The following is a 17,382-nucleotide window of genomic DNA, read 5'->3' on the forward strand; positions in this document are numbered from 1 at the left end:
TAGTAACAGTTGTGAAGATTGCACAGGACCAGGCATGTTTTGTTCCGTTGTACATAGGAGTTAAACCCCATTCAATGGCACCTGGTAATGCAGTGGTTACGAATAGGGCTGCTAATCTCACGGTCAGCAGTTCAAAACTACCAACTGTTCCATGGGAAAAAGATGAGGCTTTCTGCTCCCATAAAGATTTATAGCCTCGGAAACCCTGTACAGGGTCACTATGAGTCAGAACCGATTCCATCGCACATAACAACAACAATAATGGCACCTATCGACAACAACAGTGTTCTTTGAAATTCTATGTCTATTTCTCAAAAGGTCTATAAAATAATGAAGCCTGAATTTTGTTGGTAAATTTCTCTACCTACAAAGCCAAAGGGTGCTATTTATTTCCTGTATAAATTTCTACTGTTTGTTAGATGACAGTGAGCACTCAGATTCGCCCTTGTTGGAGAATCCTTGTTGAATAAGGGAATATTATTACATAGTACTATAGAGAAACAACAAAAATTTAAATGACATAGATAATTTAAGCACAGCTGCTTTTGTAATCCCATAAAATAGATTATTATAAAAACATGTAACACATTATCAATTCAATGAGGAAAAAGATGACTAAGATACATAGACATTTATACCCAGATTTTCTTTCCTTGGCATCTTCAGTTTTCCCACAATAGCTCTTTGTTTTCTTCCCACAGTAAGGTATTTCCCAAAGGCCTTCCTGAAGAATACTCTGTAGCATCCACATTTCGTGTACGAAGAACAACCAAAAAGGAACGGTGGTTTCTATGGCAGGTTTTAAACCATGAGAATGTGCCACAGGTAAGGACCTATGAGAGATATGCTTGTTAGTGTTCTCTTGCGTGATTAGGCCAGATGAGTGTGAACTGTGAGCACAAATTTGGTGGCAGATCTAGTGTCAGAATAGTCTTTAAAGAAACCACCAACAGAGAAATGCAAGTATTCTCATAGAATCATCTTAATGAGATCTAAAATATGAGTCTGATGAGTGAGAAAAGATTTCATTTTTTCTCTTCTAGATTCATGAATTATCTAATGACCCTCAAACTTCCCTTATTTCAAAAATTATTTTGAAAGAAATAATTTTTTATTTCACCTCGCTAATAACTATTTGAAACATATCTGATATTATATATTAATTTTTAAAGCTGTCCATTGTTTTATTGGGCAATCTTTGCTTGAATTAGGAGGTGAGCTTTAAATATTCTATCTCTAAATTCCTATTGAATATGTTATATGTTAGACTGTATGTGTAGTGAAAAGGATAAGAGATGAAAAAGATGTAATGCCTATTCTCAGGGAGTATCATATCTAATATGACATCTAGGAGAACAGAATAATATAACATAATTATTAAACAGAGTCCTATGTGTAATGTTGTTGTTGTTGTTATGTGCCATGGAGTTGGTTCCGACTAGTGGAGGTGAACTTAGAGGGGAGTGAGGACTATGGAAGCATAGAATGGACAGCTCAACAGCTCAACATGGGGCCGGAGTCTACATGATTTGTAAAAAAGATGGTATGTGTGCTGAAAGAAGAATGTGTGGACACTGTAGAGGGAGGATTAACCTCAAAATTACTCCTTGATATTGTATGTTTCTGTTCACTTCTATAGCTATCAATGAAAATGTTTTTCATTTTCACTGGTATTTACATTTGTTAATACAGTCATGATTTTATGATGAGAAGGTAAGTTAAAATGAAAGAGTATTCCCTCTAAGAAATACATTTTATTTGCACTATGAGAATGATCAAAATTGATCATAATTTACATGCTAAGTGAAATTGTCATATTCTTATTCCTCTTAAGTTTGTAACCTTTAATAACTCATACTGTTCCCATATCTAAATAATTTTTATAGTTGGGTGTTTGCTATTCCTTTTATATTAACAAATCTAGAGAAAATAACAGTCATTTAAAACATTTTAGTAAGTGCATCTGTTTTATTAACACATATCTTGGGCTTTTTGTAGTCTTAATAATTTTGAACATTGACTTTCAAATATTAAAAGACAATTTGTGTTTATCCAGGTTTCTGTAGCAGTTGATGGTGGAAAGAAGGTGGTGGAATTTATGTTCCGTGCTGCTGAGGGAGATGTGTTGAATTACATCTTTAAAAATCGAGAACTTCGTGCTTTGTTTGATCGTCAGTGGCATAAACTTGGCATTGGTATACAGTCCCGGGCCATTTCACTCTATATGGATTGTAATTTAATTGAAAGACGGCCAACTGGTGAAAAGGACACTGTTGACTTTCATGGAAGGACTATAATTGCTGCTCGAGCTATGGATGGCAAGCCTGTGGATGTAAGTCCTGATGTCAGTTGTGAAAGAGAACTAATAACATTAATAGGAGCTCCTTTCTTTAATTACTATATAATGCATTCCCTCCTAGTCACTGTTTAAGTTAATTTGCCATCAAAAGTGTGACTGTATTTTCATATGTTATTATCTACTATCTGCTTTTACACATTTTCTCCAGCCATTGGGTTCACAATAATGAGATTTAAAAAATTAAGATTATTAAACTTAAATTTTAGTCAGAATTGAGTATGGTACAAAAAAGTAAGTTTAGTCTAAGCTCATATGTTTTGAATAGGAAGGACTGGAAAAGGATGAACTTTAAATTAAATGTAAATTAAATGATTCCAGATTATCTGATGTTTTCATTCAAGAACAATAGGCTATTTCTTCATCCTCATAATAGCAACTGCTTTGCAGTACAGACTATTTTTTATAAGCTTACAGTGGTTTATTAGGATTCTGTTGGACTGAAACACAGCCCCTAAATGTATCCATAGGTCGTCTGGATGAAAAAAATTAGTTACTAAAGCTCTTTCAAATGAAAAGATCCTTTCAAAATTACATTTGATACAAAAATAATATAAATTTATTATTGATTTCCCTGGATATGAAGATCTATGATCTTTAATAATTGATTTCTATACATATAATGCATCTGATTATAAATGTTTTTTATGGATAGGATGATAGGAAAACCTATAAAAACAATTTGAATACAAGGTACCTATTGGAAATGCAAATGACACTAACACACAGTGCTGAACTGTTCAGTTTTGTCTCCAAAGTACAATTTTATACAAATACATATTTTCACAACTTATTGTTTTCTTAAGATTCCTATAGGTGAATTTTTATATATAATGCACAAAGTACATGTGTATATCATATATATATTTACTCAATTAATATCTTTTAACTTATTTTCCCTTAGAGATAGTGAGCACATTAGTGAAACCTGTGGATAAGACAGCATGACATCATGGAAAGTCCAGGGCAGAATTAGTAGCCAAACCTGTGGATAAGACAGCATGACATCATGGAAAGTCAGTTGACTTGGACTTGGGTGTCAGACATGTTGTTTTATTACCCTCTTTCAGGTATGTAATTATTATAATATTGGCAAATAATGTATCTGAGCCTCAGCTTCTTCAACTAGAAAATAGAGCTGGTAAAGTTACTAGTGTTGGTTGTATAAAGTATGTGCTTTGGAGTCAGTTCTCTGTAACTGTATTCAACTCTAACATACAAGGGTGGAAAACAATGCTGTGCCTGCTCTTACAGATTTCAAAATCTAATGGAAGTATTAAAGTGTATATAGTTGATAGCAACATTATCACTTATAAGAACAACACCAGTACTAGAGAGACCAGAAAGACTAGTACAGTGATTTCAGAAAGCGCCCTCCGATGGCAAAAAGCAAATCTGGGGACCGACAGGTAGAAAGAACATCAGGAGGTATGACTTTCAACAGTAGCTACTCTGGTAGCATAGTGGTTACAAATCGGGCCGCAATTTGAAACTATCAGCGGTTCAAAACTACCAGCTGTTCTGTGGGAGAAAGATGAGGCTTTCTGCCCCCATAAAGATTTACAACCTTGGAAACCCTGTACAGGGTCACTATGAGTCGGAAGCAACTCCACAGCACATAACCACTATATATATATATATATTTTTTTTTTTAAACAAATAACTTCTTTTTGGAAAGAGTCAGTATAGTCTTAGTTTTCAACATTCTCCCTCTAAACTGCTATGCCAATGAAGGATTCTAGAGAAACTAATAAATAAAGAAATTATTTATGTTGACTGGAGTTTCAATGTCATGAGTACTTGATTAGTTTCTAATCCTTTGAAAGTTGATCATCTATTTTTAGTCAAGTAAAATAATTCATATGAAGGGCCTAGCACAGTGGCTGTTTTAATAACAGTGATGATGATAAATGAAAAGTGTTCATTGAGAAGAATATTAATGAACTGTAGTCCCTAACCCTCAGAATTGTATGTAACTACCCGTATTTCATTAAACTATGTAAGGCAGCATATTTAAACTTTATAAATAAAAGTTAACTATTAATGACCTTGCACAAAGTTATAGAAAAAAATCATTACATTTCATTTAGTCTCTGAATTTTACATTGGCTGCAAATCTTAGCCTGCTGAGGAATTTATAAGATTTCTGGAGTTCTTAATGCATTCTATGAGCTGAATTGATTTTGCTCATCTCTTTGCAGTATAGATTTTCCCCCCTCCATTTTTCCTTTTTTGGTGTTGGGATAGAGATTCAAAATTAATTGCAGATTTAAAAATTATTATTATAGGTTTAGTTACTGTCATAAATCTTACACTAGAGTCTTTCTATAGAAGGTACTGATTGACCTTAATATAATACCTAATCTGTTTCTGTTATGTTGGGAGACAAAGAAAGAGGCAAAGATATGGAAGGAGGAAGGAAGAGGGGAGGAGTTGTTTTTGACCTATGTTATAGGTCATATGCAAAAACTACCAATTTTTAATTAATTAAATTATTGAATTCAAAACCACAGGCTTATTTCATAATCTAATCAATTACCTAATGGATAACCTAATAACCTAATTGACAACCACTTACATAAAGTATTATTTAATGTAACACTTAAGTGCTCAAGGTATGTGACCCACCAACTTAAGCATCTATTATATTGATATTTTATCAATAGTACATGCTACTTATTTTCTCATAGATGGTTGTTTGATCTTATATTTTTAAAAAATGATCATAATTCCCTTAATATTTTAATTTCATATACAAATGTCAAAAAATGTGAATCTGATGAGTAAATAGTTGATGTTCTTAAGTGCCATTGAGTCGGTTCTGACCCATAGCGACCCTGTATAGGGTTTCCAAGGAGTAGATGATAAGCTTGAACCACTGAACTTGAGGATCAAAATAGTAGGAATCAGTTATTTTTATAAAAGACTGGAAGTGTTGCTCAGGATTATTCCAACAAAATATGAAATCCATTGGTCTTAAACAGAATCTATGAAACATTGCTGTTGTTGTTGTTGTTGTTGTGTGCCATGGAGTCAGTTCCAACTCATAGCAACCCTGAACAGGGTTTCCGAGTCTGTAAATCTTTACAGGAGCAGAACAGCTGGTAGTTTCAAACTGCTGACCTTGTGGTTTGCAGCCTGATTCGTAACCACTATGCTACCAGAGATACCAATTAAATGCTTTTGTTTTTCTTATTGGGAAAACTCTGCTTTAATACTTCAAACAGAAAAACTGAAACTACAGCTCATATTTTTGACATTACTTTTTCTACAGGATTTTTTACTTTAAATAGTCCTTTTGTAAGCACATTTTTTGCATGGTCAGAGATTCAAGCTCACCAGTCACTCCTCGGAAACCCTATACAGGGTTGCTATGTGTCGGAACTGACTCGACGGCACTTAACGACAACAACAAATCAGTAATATAAGAGCCATAGTAGCATAGTGGATTAAGAGCTGGACTGCTGACTCCAAGGTTAGCACTGAAACTTACCAGCTGTTCTGCAGGAGAAAAATGAGACTTTTCTGCACCTGTAAAGATAAACAACCTATACACGATTGCTATGAGTCAGAACCAACTCGATGGCACACAATCATACCATCACCACGAGTCATTTATTTAACTTCCTTATCCTTTTTCATTAAATCACCATAGTTCATAAGTGCCTAAATATGATTCTTTTAAAAAAGACTAATGATGTGTTGTCTTATTAATTTTTAATAGATTGAACTTCAGCAACTTAAAATCTACTGTAATTCAAATTTTGTAGCTCAAGAAACATGTTGTGAGATATCAGATACTAAGGTAGGTATTTTGTAAAAATGTAACATATCTTTTAGTTGCCTAGATTATATAGTACAAATGGACAGCAACACTGAGTATACTTTGTGAAGCCCGATGAGTGATTTATTCCAAGCAAGAGAGCCTTTTCAGGGCTCTCCCATAGATTTTCCACAATTTTAATCCTAGCATTTCCCTCTGAACTTTAGGGACAGTGTGTCCTTGCTTTGAGCTCAACATAACTTAAAAAAAGTATGCCCCTTTCTCCCGACACTGTGTTTCTGACAGCAATATCATCATTTTCCTGTCACAGAGGTCTTAAATCTTTGACCATACATCACTCTCACTCTTTTCTGCCTTGTTGCTTGTCAACCATCCTGGCTTGTTGATCTTTGTGATAGATTTTTCATCCTATCTTGCTTTCCTTTCACTGCTGTGTTATGCCTTTTCCTCATGCCTGAGTTGTTGAATGATGTGTTAACTGCCTGTCTTCTTTCTAGCCCTTTTTCCTCCCAGCATACTTCCTAAAACACTATTTTGTATATACGTTTGCCTTTCCAGCAAACATTTATTATTCAACAACTCTGATTTCTAGATATTGCTAAGGAACAGGGCTTACAAGCCCAGGAAAGGTCTATTTCTTACCCTCTATTCATCTTTGGTGACTCCCTTTTGGCAACAAAATATCTGTATAGATCAAACTCCTTGCTTCTGGTTCTAAATATCTCTAAACTAATTACATAACTATTTTCTTATACCAATCCTCAGCATCATAGCATCAAGCCATGACAGCTTAAAATACTCCATTCATTGTTTTCTAAGTCTTTCATTGTAATGTTCATGGGCACCATCTTATTTGATATAATTGTATTTGGCTTATATTTTTTTCAATTACAGTTAGATTCATTGAGAGTCAAGACAGTCGTTTATACTTTTCTTGTTTAGTCCTACTGGTTTGTACATAGAATATGGCAAAACTTTGTTTCTTGATTTGTTGATTAGTCAACTGGACAGCAAGACTGGTTTGAACTGCAAGGTCAGCAGTTCAAATTCACCAGCCATTCCTCAAAATTCCAATACAGCCGCTATGAGTCGGAATTGACTCGACGGCACTTTGCAACAGCAACCAAGAAGATAGATGGGACAGAAAGGTAGTTGAAAGGGACACATTCTAAAATTATAACAGAAAGAAAAATAAAAATAATAAAAGGCAAAAAACCCTTTTTTTGTATCTTTCCCCAAAAGTCGTGAGATTATTATGGAAAAAAACATATGGAAGTTTCATCAATAATTTAGTCATTCAAAACTATTTGTAGCTTCTCTAGTATACTTTGGGTAGTGGAATAAGAATGTACCCAACTGATTGAAAGCATAGCTAGCTAAGTCTTTCAAATGTTATATGTTCTGCTTATGTAGCTTAACTTTGTAAACCATACCTCCAGCTCATTTTATGGCTCTCATTCCAAGTAAAATGAAAGGTAGCCAAGTATCTTTCTATAAATATCTAAAAAGATATTTTAGAATGCCAATCTTACAGACTTGAAATATCTACCTAGACTTCCTGGAGCCACACATGGAACTCTTGAAGATATTAGTTCTCTAAAGTTTTTTTTTTTTTTTTTTTTTTAACGTTTAGTCACGCACTGCTTTTTCTCTTTATTTTTTTTTTACAAGAAACTTAAAAATCATTTCTCTGATTAAAAGGTAGCATAATGTTATTTTTACATATTTAAAATTTACAGGTTTACCCTGCTATCTGAAAGTCAGTGCTCCTGTGAAATTGTTGTAACCCAAAATGACATAAAATGGATAAGCAATTACCATTAATTTATATAGGAAAATATTAAGTGTTCCCAGACCCCAAAAATAGCCTACTAATTCATACCAAATAGCATAAAGACCCTAAAATAACAGTAACACAGTGTTCGTGGACACAGTTCAGTGCTATGATGGCTTGATGCTGTGCTGCTGAGTGTAGTTTCCTGGGAAGCAGGTTGGAGACACCGCTCTGATTCCTCAAGATGTGTTACTGACTCAAGAACAGCTCCAGGAAAAACAAATGCTAGTTTCACTTTCACCTCTGTTTGCATAAAAGCAAAAATCCTCTTCTAATTTTTCATTTAGAGAAAACAGATACTAATGTAGGTATTTTGCAAAAGTGAAGTGGCCTTAAGTGAATTTTCAAAAAGCAGGAATGCATACTCTTAGGCAATATTCATTTCATAGTCATTTGAAACAAAATTATGAGAAAATTATTTAAGTATAGATGATAATTTGGAAGGAGTGGTTTGAAATTTAAATGCAATAATGTGACAATAAATACATTTTACAAAAAAAATTTTTAAATTGTGTTACAACAGATTATTTCGAAGCAGCTTCAAAGAATAGAAAACAAGATAGAATTTCACTTCAAAACGTAGAAAAAATTTCAAACTACTGCAAATATTCCTGCTCTTGATATTCAGAGGAGCCACACTTCAGATAACAAACCCTTTTTTTTTTTTTTCTTCAAAATATTTTGAACTTGGAAATTTTTTATGTAATTACTTAAGATCTAATTTTGTCTTGAGATTTCAAATCACACAAGTTTTTCAGTGTTAATATTTTATGGGGCATTTTAAAGGTGAAATGTATTCAATATAATCTATATGAATGCTACTTTGCTTCAATTAAATCAGATTTTCAGTTTCTGAAGCATTCAGGTTCCAGGACTAGACACATAAACAATGAATAACAAATATATTCGAATAGAAGGAGATCAACAGCATTTGTTGAGAATAAAGTTGATTAAAAATTTAAGGACTAATTAACCAAATATGCATCACATTAAAACCAGAGCTTTTCCAAGGGAAGGAATCTTTACTTGTGTGTTAAATGTTCCCTTTAAACACTCTTTTGGGAGTATGTACAGTTTTATATGGAAGCTTGAGGCATACTCTTAGAGTTGTTTAAATCCCAAAATTAATATAATGGGTCAGGCATCCATAGCCAGATGGTGACCCCTAAGTGAATCTTAGTTGTTCGGAACTCATTAGGCTAAAATCATGTGAGGTAAATTAATTGTGTTGGCAATAATATGTTCAAATATGGTTTATGGATTTGGAAATGTATTAAAAAACTGGATCATAAAACAAAGTGTTTATGAATTATTGAATGGATAACAATTTGCTCTATAAGCTTTCACTCAAATTACAATAAAAGGTTTTAAAAAAGAAGAAAAACTCAAAAAATTAAATAACTCATCATTAAAAGGACAAGTATGAAAACCTAGTGGTGAAGATAGGACATTAGCTGCACTATTGTTTATAATTGTTAATTTTTTTTTTTTTACCATTTTTAATTGATTGTTGTCAGAAATGTTAGAATGCTACCCATTTTCCAGAATAAATTTTTGTTATAAAAGGGATGCATTCTTATTATAGAAAACTTGAAAAACAATTGAATTCAAAGGTGAAAAATGCGAAGTATGTTCTCATCCTGGTAGATAAGAACTAATAATATATTTTCATGGATATATGATTTTTAGTATACAAAGTAGTATGTAAACCTTTCCCCCTTTTTCATGATATTATAAATTTAGAGTTGTAGGGGCCTGGTGAATAATGTTGAGAAGAAAGGATCCATTTATCCTCCTCAAATTCTCCATCTGGATGATTTATTTGATTTAGAACCAAATTTCACTTCAGCATGTTCTGAATCTACTGGATAAGCGTAAAATTCACCCCTGATTTGTGGTAGAGGTGGAGATATTTTCAATATCTTTTAAAGGACAGTATAAGAGAATAAAGTGTGCTTTGATTACACAAATCTCATCTTTAAGAGGGTAAGACAAATTAAACTTGACATGCCTTTACAATCATCTATGTTTTAAAAGTTTAAAATGGATTTGTTTTTATTTTAAATTTTGTTTCTAAAATAGATACACAGATGCTTTTTATAGGAATTATTTCATTAAAACAATACAATTATTAGGAATGATTGGCATTATTGTACTTGACACAGTCACCCAATATACTTGTGGAATTCCTTACTAAAAGCCATATTTTTCAATAGATTTCTTTTATTTTCAGTGTAATAAAACATCAGGGAGACTCAATGAAAGAGCAAAGGTGTGATAACTTTGATAACTTTGGTGTCTACTTTTGGTTAGTAAAAAGGCAAAGGCAATTCTTGCCAACAACCCCAACCATTGCATTTGATAGTAGCCAAAGTGTTTGAAATATCAAAATGTTTAGGATTTTCCATATTCCTTAAATTTTCTTTTGAATTTTAGTGTCCAGAGCAGAATGGATTTGACAGTACTGCCTTATCGTCAGTAAGCACTCATGCCAGCAAAATGTCAGCATATCTGCCTACAAAGCAGGAACTTAAAGACCTGTGCCAGTGCATTCCAAACAAGGTATGCTGATTTTAATCTGTGTCCACTAAAAGGACACGCCTCTCCAGACAGTGAGTCCAGCTCCTTTTATGTGGTCTCTGGTGAACAGAATATGTCTTTCTCTGAAGTATTGTTGTTGTTGTATTTAGGTGCCTTTGAGTTGGTTCCAATTACAGTGATCCTGTTTAGGGTTTCTGAGGGGCAGATGGTGGGTTTGAACAACAGACTTTGCAGTTAGCAGTCAGTGCTTATCCTACAGTGCCGCACAATGTTAGTTGAATAAAATTCCTAAGCCGTTTAGTCACCGGGGTGGATTAAGAAAATGAGACTGGGAATAGAGTTTCCTGGATTTTTACCTTCATAGTTCTGAGTCCATAGCACCTTTTTTCCAGAGTGTGAATTAGAATAAATAAAAGGTGAAGTACTTTTACTTGGTAAGTGCTAAGAATAGACACTCTTAGCTGAAGGAGACACAGAGCCTGCTCTTGAACATACAAAGACACTCTCTCTATATAGTATGTCTTTGCTGTGTAGAGACTATATTTCTCCAGAATCCTAAACTTCCAACTTGCCTGCTTCTGCCACTAATTATATAGGGAATATGCAGAGGGACTCTCTTTTTACTATAAAAATTTGTTTTGCCTATTCCAGTACGGTGCCTAACCAGGGAGGCTAACCATGGAACTAACATTGTGGCCTTCTTTAGTGGACATTAATAACAGTCATAAGGTCTACTGGAAGTGGAGGCTCAGTAGCTTCTTGGTGGTTTTCCCCTAAGCCTATATCAAGGAAAATAAAAAGGAAAGGAGAATGTGTCTCAGTTCCTAGAGCAAACTTTTTTCTCATATTGTTATGGTTGCTGTTAAGTGCCATCCAATTGGCTCCAACTCATAACCACCTTGTATAGGGTTTCCAAGGAGCAGCTTATGGGTTTGAACTGATGGCCTTGTGGTTCACAGTCCAGTATGGATCCTACAGTGCCACACCAGGAGTCCACATTGCTGTTGTTAAGTGCTGTTGAGCCGTTTCTGACTCATAGATACCCTGTATAGGGTTTCCGAGAAGCAGCTAGTGGGTTTGAACTGCCATCCTTGTGGTTTGCAGCCACGTTGCTAAGTGCTGTCAAGTTGATTCTGACCCGTAGTGACCCTGTATAGAGTTTCCAAGGAGCAGCTCGTGAGCTTGAACCACCAACCTTGCAGTTCAAAAGACTGCAGTCTGACACATTAGCCCACAGCGCCACACCAGGACTCCTGCAGCCACATTATTGTTGTTGTTGTGCAGTGCCGTCAAGTCGGTTCCGACCCTTAGCGACCCTGTATAGGGTTTCCGAGGAGCAGCTGATGAGCTTGAACTGCCAACCATGCAGTCTGGTGCATTAACCCACAGCGCCACACCAGCAGCCACATTGTTGTTGTTGTTGTTAAGTGCCATCGAGTTGGTTCTGACCCATAGCGACCCTGAACAGGGTTTCCAAGGCTGTAAATCTTTAGGGGAGCAGAAAGCCTCATCTTTCTCCCGCGGAGCAGCTGGAAGTTTCAAACTGCTGACCTTGCGGTTCGCAGCCCGATTCGTAACCACTACGCTACCAGCAGCCACATTAGGACCTAATAAATCGCTTTAGACTTAACCCATTCTGTTAATATTTGAACTCCTTGTTGGAGAAGTAGAGCAAGGGCTGGGGTAGACGTTTAGAAGAGACTTCCATTTCCTCTAGTGACATTGTATAGTAATCTCCATGAGAGAGGCAAGTACGATGTGCAAGGGGCCATGGAAGAGCAACACATAGCTCATAGACCAGTTCATGGAAGGTTTTCTGGAGGAGATGATGCTCAATGGGATCTTGAAGAGTGAGTAGTTGTCACCTCTCACAAACAAGGGATGAAGGACTTTTAGTGGAGAACCACATCAAGTCAGGGGAAAGAAAAAGCTTTATTGTCAGTTTCACATTTAGAAACACTTTGCCATTGGATCAATATGTTTGGAATTTTTATGACACAGAAATTCATTTTTTTGCCCAGGGAGAAACCGGAATGCCAGGAGCTCCAGGTTCACCTGGTCAGAAAGGGGATAAAGGAGAGCCGGTAAGACAATACTCTCGGGACAATAGGAAATTGGTTGAAAAGTGACTTGAAAATGTATCCTTGTAGTTCTGTTTCATACAAATCCAAGTTTCTGTAAAGGATTATCAAGGGCTCACATCAAAATTCTTACCACCAAACTAAGGGTTCATCAACATTCAAGTTCTGCTTTTAAATTCATTTTGGAAGACTGGTATAAAATTTGAAAATATCTGTACCCCCAAATCTTTGTGCTTTTAAGTCCTGAACAAAATGGTGAAGTAGGAAAGTTTAATTTTAATTATTCCATTACCTTTATTAGCATTCTCTTCTCTATGAACTCTTTTGTCTGCTGAAGTGCCCCTACTGAAGATTCTTCCTCACTCTTTCTGTGCTTTATTCAAATAGCCTACATTTACTGAGTACTTTCTGATTGTAAAGCACATCACTGAATGTTATGGGAGACATGAAGAATAGGATATATTCTCTATTCTCAAGGGTTTTACATGTAGAAGGAGGGAGAGGCAATTCACAAGTTGTAAATGTTTTAGGAGAGTTGCAAGTGTCCTTAGCACATGACTAGGAGACTGGAGGGAGTTTCATGGAGGAGACGGTAAATGAACTGTACCTTGAGGATGTAATTCTAGGAAATATCCAATACCTGGAATGTTGCCTTTCCATTCTTCCCACCTCTATCAAAACTTATTATCTATTTCTCTTCATTAATGTTTTTTGCTAGTCAACCAGGTAAGTTAATTTGTGCTTCCATTAGGAGCTGATTGATTATATTTTTGTTATCTTTCCAAGGTAAAACATTTAAATTCATTTTGTGTCTTAATTTGGAAGGAAGGTTCTAAGTTATTTATATAATCTACTTGGACTCCTTAGTTTGATAAATAATGCCTGAGCAGTGAATAACACTTCAAAATTGCAAGCAAGTTTCAATAAAGCCAGGAAGAGAATTGCAATCATTTGACTTTGAAGTGAATGTTTGCACCTTGTCCCTTAAGGTTCAATATGCCTTAAGGCAATGGAAATTTAAATCAGTTCAACAGATGTTTGCGAAAAGACCTTTGTGTTGGGGTGGGACATTTATTTTTGCCTTTTAAATCACATTATTTGGGGGGTAGAGGTAAGTTTGCTGTCATCATCTGTTCCATTTCACTTCTGCCAACTTTTAATTTTCCTAGATCCATACTTCATACATTCCATGATCTGATTATTAATGGGTGTTTAGAGCAATTTCTCTTCATTTTGAATTGTGCCTCATCAACAGTGAAGCTCCTCAAAGCTTTACACCATTTGCATCATCTCTCGTCAACTCTACTTTGAGGAGGCAGATCTTCCTCAGTCGTAATTTGAGTACCTTCCAACCTGAGGGACGCATCTTCTGGCACTATGTCTGATAATATTCTGGTGCTCTTCATAAATTTTCAACATTCAACATTCTGGTGCTGTATGATAGTGTTCCACTGCTATTTATAATTTTTTTTCTAGTAGGACTATTATTTTTATTGAAAAGAAGGAGGACTAGACCCAGATTTTGCTGAAGCAAATTAAATATTGAACATTTGTTCTAGTCATATAACAAAACACGTTTTTCTAAATGAAGTTTATAAAATAAAATAGCTTTATATCTATTTTATGGATGAGAAAGGTTAGTCTTTCCCAGGATGACATATTTAATTCTCAGCAGAGCACATTCTGAGAAGACTTTTTGAGGAAAGCACAGAGACACATAGGGGAGCTTAGGCTTTATTTGTCAACTATTCAGTATGTATTGGATGCCAGTACCATGCTAAAAGCTCTAGCCTCATTATCTCATTTAAAACTTGCAAGCAACTCAGTAAATTAAGATCAGAGAGTTGAATAATCTTCTGAAGTTTCACATAGCAAGTATAACCAGTGGGGCAGCCTAGATTCAAATTTAGGTCTTATTCCAGCCCATGCTGGCAGTGGTAGTTCATAGTAGAATCCTCTCCTTACATGTAGGAGACCCAGGTTTGGTTCCCATCCAGTACAACGTGAACACAGTCAATACCTGGCTCTTCCTTCTAGATGATGGTGAGTTCCCCTATTCATAAGGTTTTCAGTGGCTAAACAGTCAGAAGTAGTCCGTCTCTACTGCTTCCTGGTCTGTATGAGTCTGGAAGTTAAAACCTGTTCACCATGGATGACCCTGCTGGTATTTAAATACCAGTAACATAGTTTCCGGAGTCCTGGTGTGGCCCTGTGGGTTAATGTGCCAGATTGCAAAGTCAGTTTGAACTATTAAGTTGGCGGTTCAAGCTCACCAGCTGCTCCTTGGAAACCCTACAAGGTCGCTATGGGTCAGAAACAACTCGATGGCACTTACCAACAACAACATAGTTTCCATCACAAATGCCACCATAGTATGACAAATTGACAGGTGAGTGGTGGGAGTAATTATTAAGAAAATCATTAAATAGCCTTCAAAGGCTGTAAAAAAAAAAAAAGAAAAAAGAAAGACAGAGTATGTACTGTGCCACCCTTATTAGAATGTTGTTGTTAAGTGCCATCGAGTCGGTTCTGACCCATTGCGACCCTGGACGGGGTTTCCGAGGCTATAAATATTTACAGGAGCAGAAAGCCTCATCTTTCTTCCGTGGAGCAGCTGGTAGTTTCAAACTGCTTGCCTTGCAGTTCGCAGCCCGATTTGTAACCATTACATAGTTGAGATATAAATCTCATTAAGATGCAATCTTTCCTCCATGCTCTTGAATCGTAAATAAATTACTAAGTCAAAAATCATTGCTGCTACGGTTCCAGTTCATACATGTGTAGATTTAATTCAAAACAAAACATGTTAGAACATATCTTAGAGATAAGTGGATGCCCACACACAAGTTCTTTCAGTAATATTTGTCCTTGGATCATTAGGATGCCTTCAAGGGAAAAAAGGTCCAATCAAAACAGTGGCTACTGAGGGGATTTATAGGCCCAGTTAAATTCAGCACAGAGAGGTCAGCTCAGAAGGCTATGTGGACTATTTTTGAGACTCTAAATGGGTACTCTTGATATATTTTCTTGAAGTACACAAAATAATCACAGGAACTTATTATGAAGAAGTTGTAGGAAGCTGAAAAATGGCACTTTTGGTGAGAAAAAGGACAGGAAATTTGCATTGAATAGCTTTTTTTCATCATGATAACAGTACCTGATAATTCTTCAAGCATAGCAAGGGCTGTTCTGTTAAATTTATGTTGGGAAAATTTACCCCACCCATTCTATAGCCCTGATCATGCTCTTCAGATTTCTATTTATTTCCTAGATTCAAAGAACATTTAAATGGAAGACAGTTTGTGTCCCTTGAGGATTCCAAAACTGCTGTTTTGATGTGGTGTAAATTAAAAAGCACAATATTCTTATGCAAAAGGTCAAAGATACGGAAACACTATTGCCTTCTAAAGTATATAGAACTAGATGTAGATATGTCAAGAAACAATAGCCTTTTATTTTTGTTTAATAAAGGTTTCTATATTTTTGTAGCAATACTTTTCAGAATTTTCACACTCACAGAGCTCTTATTTCAACATCTGAATATTTGTTCTTTTCTTTCTTGGCACTTGTAATAAAAATGGATATATTGTTCCATTTTAAGAAATTACTGATGAGCCCATTCCTGTTCTTATTGCATTATGTGATCCTGTAACTTTAATATGCAATAAATAAGGGTTTCTTCTGTGTTTGACTCTGACAAATAATTTCCAGTATTAACGTAGGTGCACAAATAATGCTGGCATGAGTTGAAGATTGAAAGTCACTTTGTTCCAAAGCATATTGAATAGTCAATTTTGTGGAAGGATCAGAAGTATGTTGTTAATAAAATAACCAGATGTTCGAAATGTTTTCTTTTTACCCAAGAAAGAATATTTGAAGCATTTTGATGGTAATTTGAAAAGAGTACCACTTTGGAGTTAGAACTACTTGGGAATGAACCCCACACACCTCTTACTTGCTTTGAAAATGATCCTCAATAATATGGAATCAAGAGCTTACTGTTAATAAGGGATACAATTTAATGTATAAAAGCACTTAGAACCGGCAACGGGCACATCATAGATAGTCCACAAAAACATTTCATTTATTTTCTGATCTACAATGTAATGTTCACATATTACAGGAGAGATGGAGTTAATAATTCTAGGATGAGTTTAATTTCAAATAAGATTCAACCAAAAATAAAGACGTTTTCATTTACAATATAATAAATCCATGAGAATTTTCATTTGATTAAAATTTTACTATATAAAAATATTGAACATGTTTTATTGCTACTGTCAGAAAATGTTAATGATTGATAGGTCATTGCTTCCAAAGATTGTATAATAATTTGAATATTTCATTTAACACTGTATCTGTTTCCAATATTAATTGACAAGACTTATAATACATTAGTTTATGAAGGGATTTCTTTGCAATGTTAGACTTAGATAATATTGATTCTGAAATATCCAAACAAAATTACAATTTACTTCCAAATTATAATGTATACCACTAATTTTTGTTGAATTTTACTATGCTACATGGTTATCCACCACTTGTCTGTCAGTTTGTCGTACTGTGGTGGCTTGTCAGTTGCTGTGATTCTGAAAGCTATGCCACAGGTATTTTAGATACCAGCAGGGTCACCCATGTTGGACAGGTTTCAAATGAGCTTCCAGATGAAGACAGACTAGTAAGAAAGAGTGACAACCTACTTCTGAAAACCTTATGAATAGCAGAGAAACACTGTCATATATAATGCCAGAAAATGAGCCCCTCAGGTTGGAAAGCACACAAAATG

At 35.1% G+C, this 17,382-nt stretch overlaps 1 protein-coding gene across 1 annotated transcript in view; it reads left to right on the forward strand.

The window, feature by feature from the left end:
• COL19A1 (collagen, type XIX, alpha 1) overlaps positions 1–17,382 on the forward strand; it is a 506,470-nt gene that overhangs the window by 90,050 nt on the left and 399,038 nt on the right. The window contains exons 8-12 of the mRNA XM_006835782.1: positions 702–825; positions 2,057–2,332; positions 6,081–6,161; positions 10,411–10,536; positions 12,537–12,599. Of these exons, the coding sequence (XP_006835845.1) occupies positions 702–825; positions 2,057–2,332; positions 6,081–6,161; positions 10,411–10,536; positions 12,537–12,599 (670 nt within the window). The remainder of the gene's footprint in view (positions 1–701; positions 826–2,056; positions 2,333–6,080; positions 6,162–10,410; positions 10,537–12,536; positions 12,600–17,382) is intronic.

Source organism: Chrysochloris asiatica, unplaced genomic scaffold, assembly GCF_000296735.1.
Source record: "Chrysochloris asiatica unplaced genomic scaffold, ChrAsi1.0 scaffold00019, whole genome shotgun sequence".
Classification (NCBI taxonomy): domain Eukaryota; kingdom Metazoa; phylum Chordata; class Mammalia; order Afrosoricida; family Chrysochloridae; genus Chrysochloris; species Chrysochloris asiatica.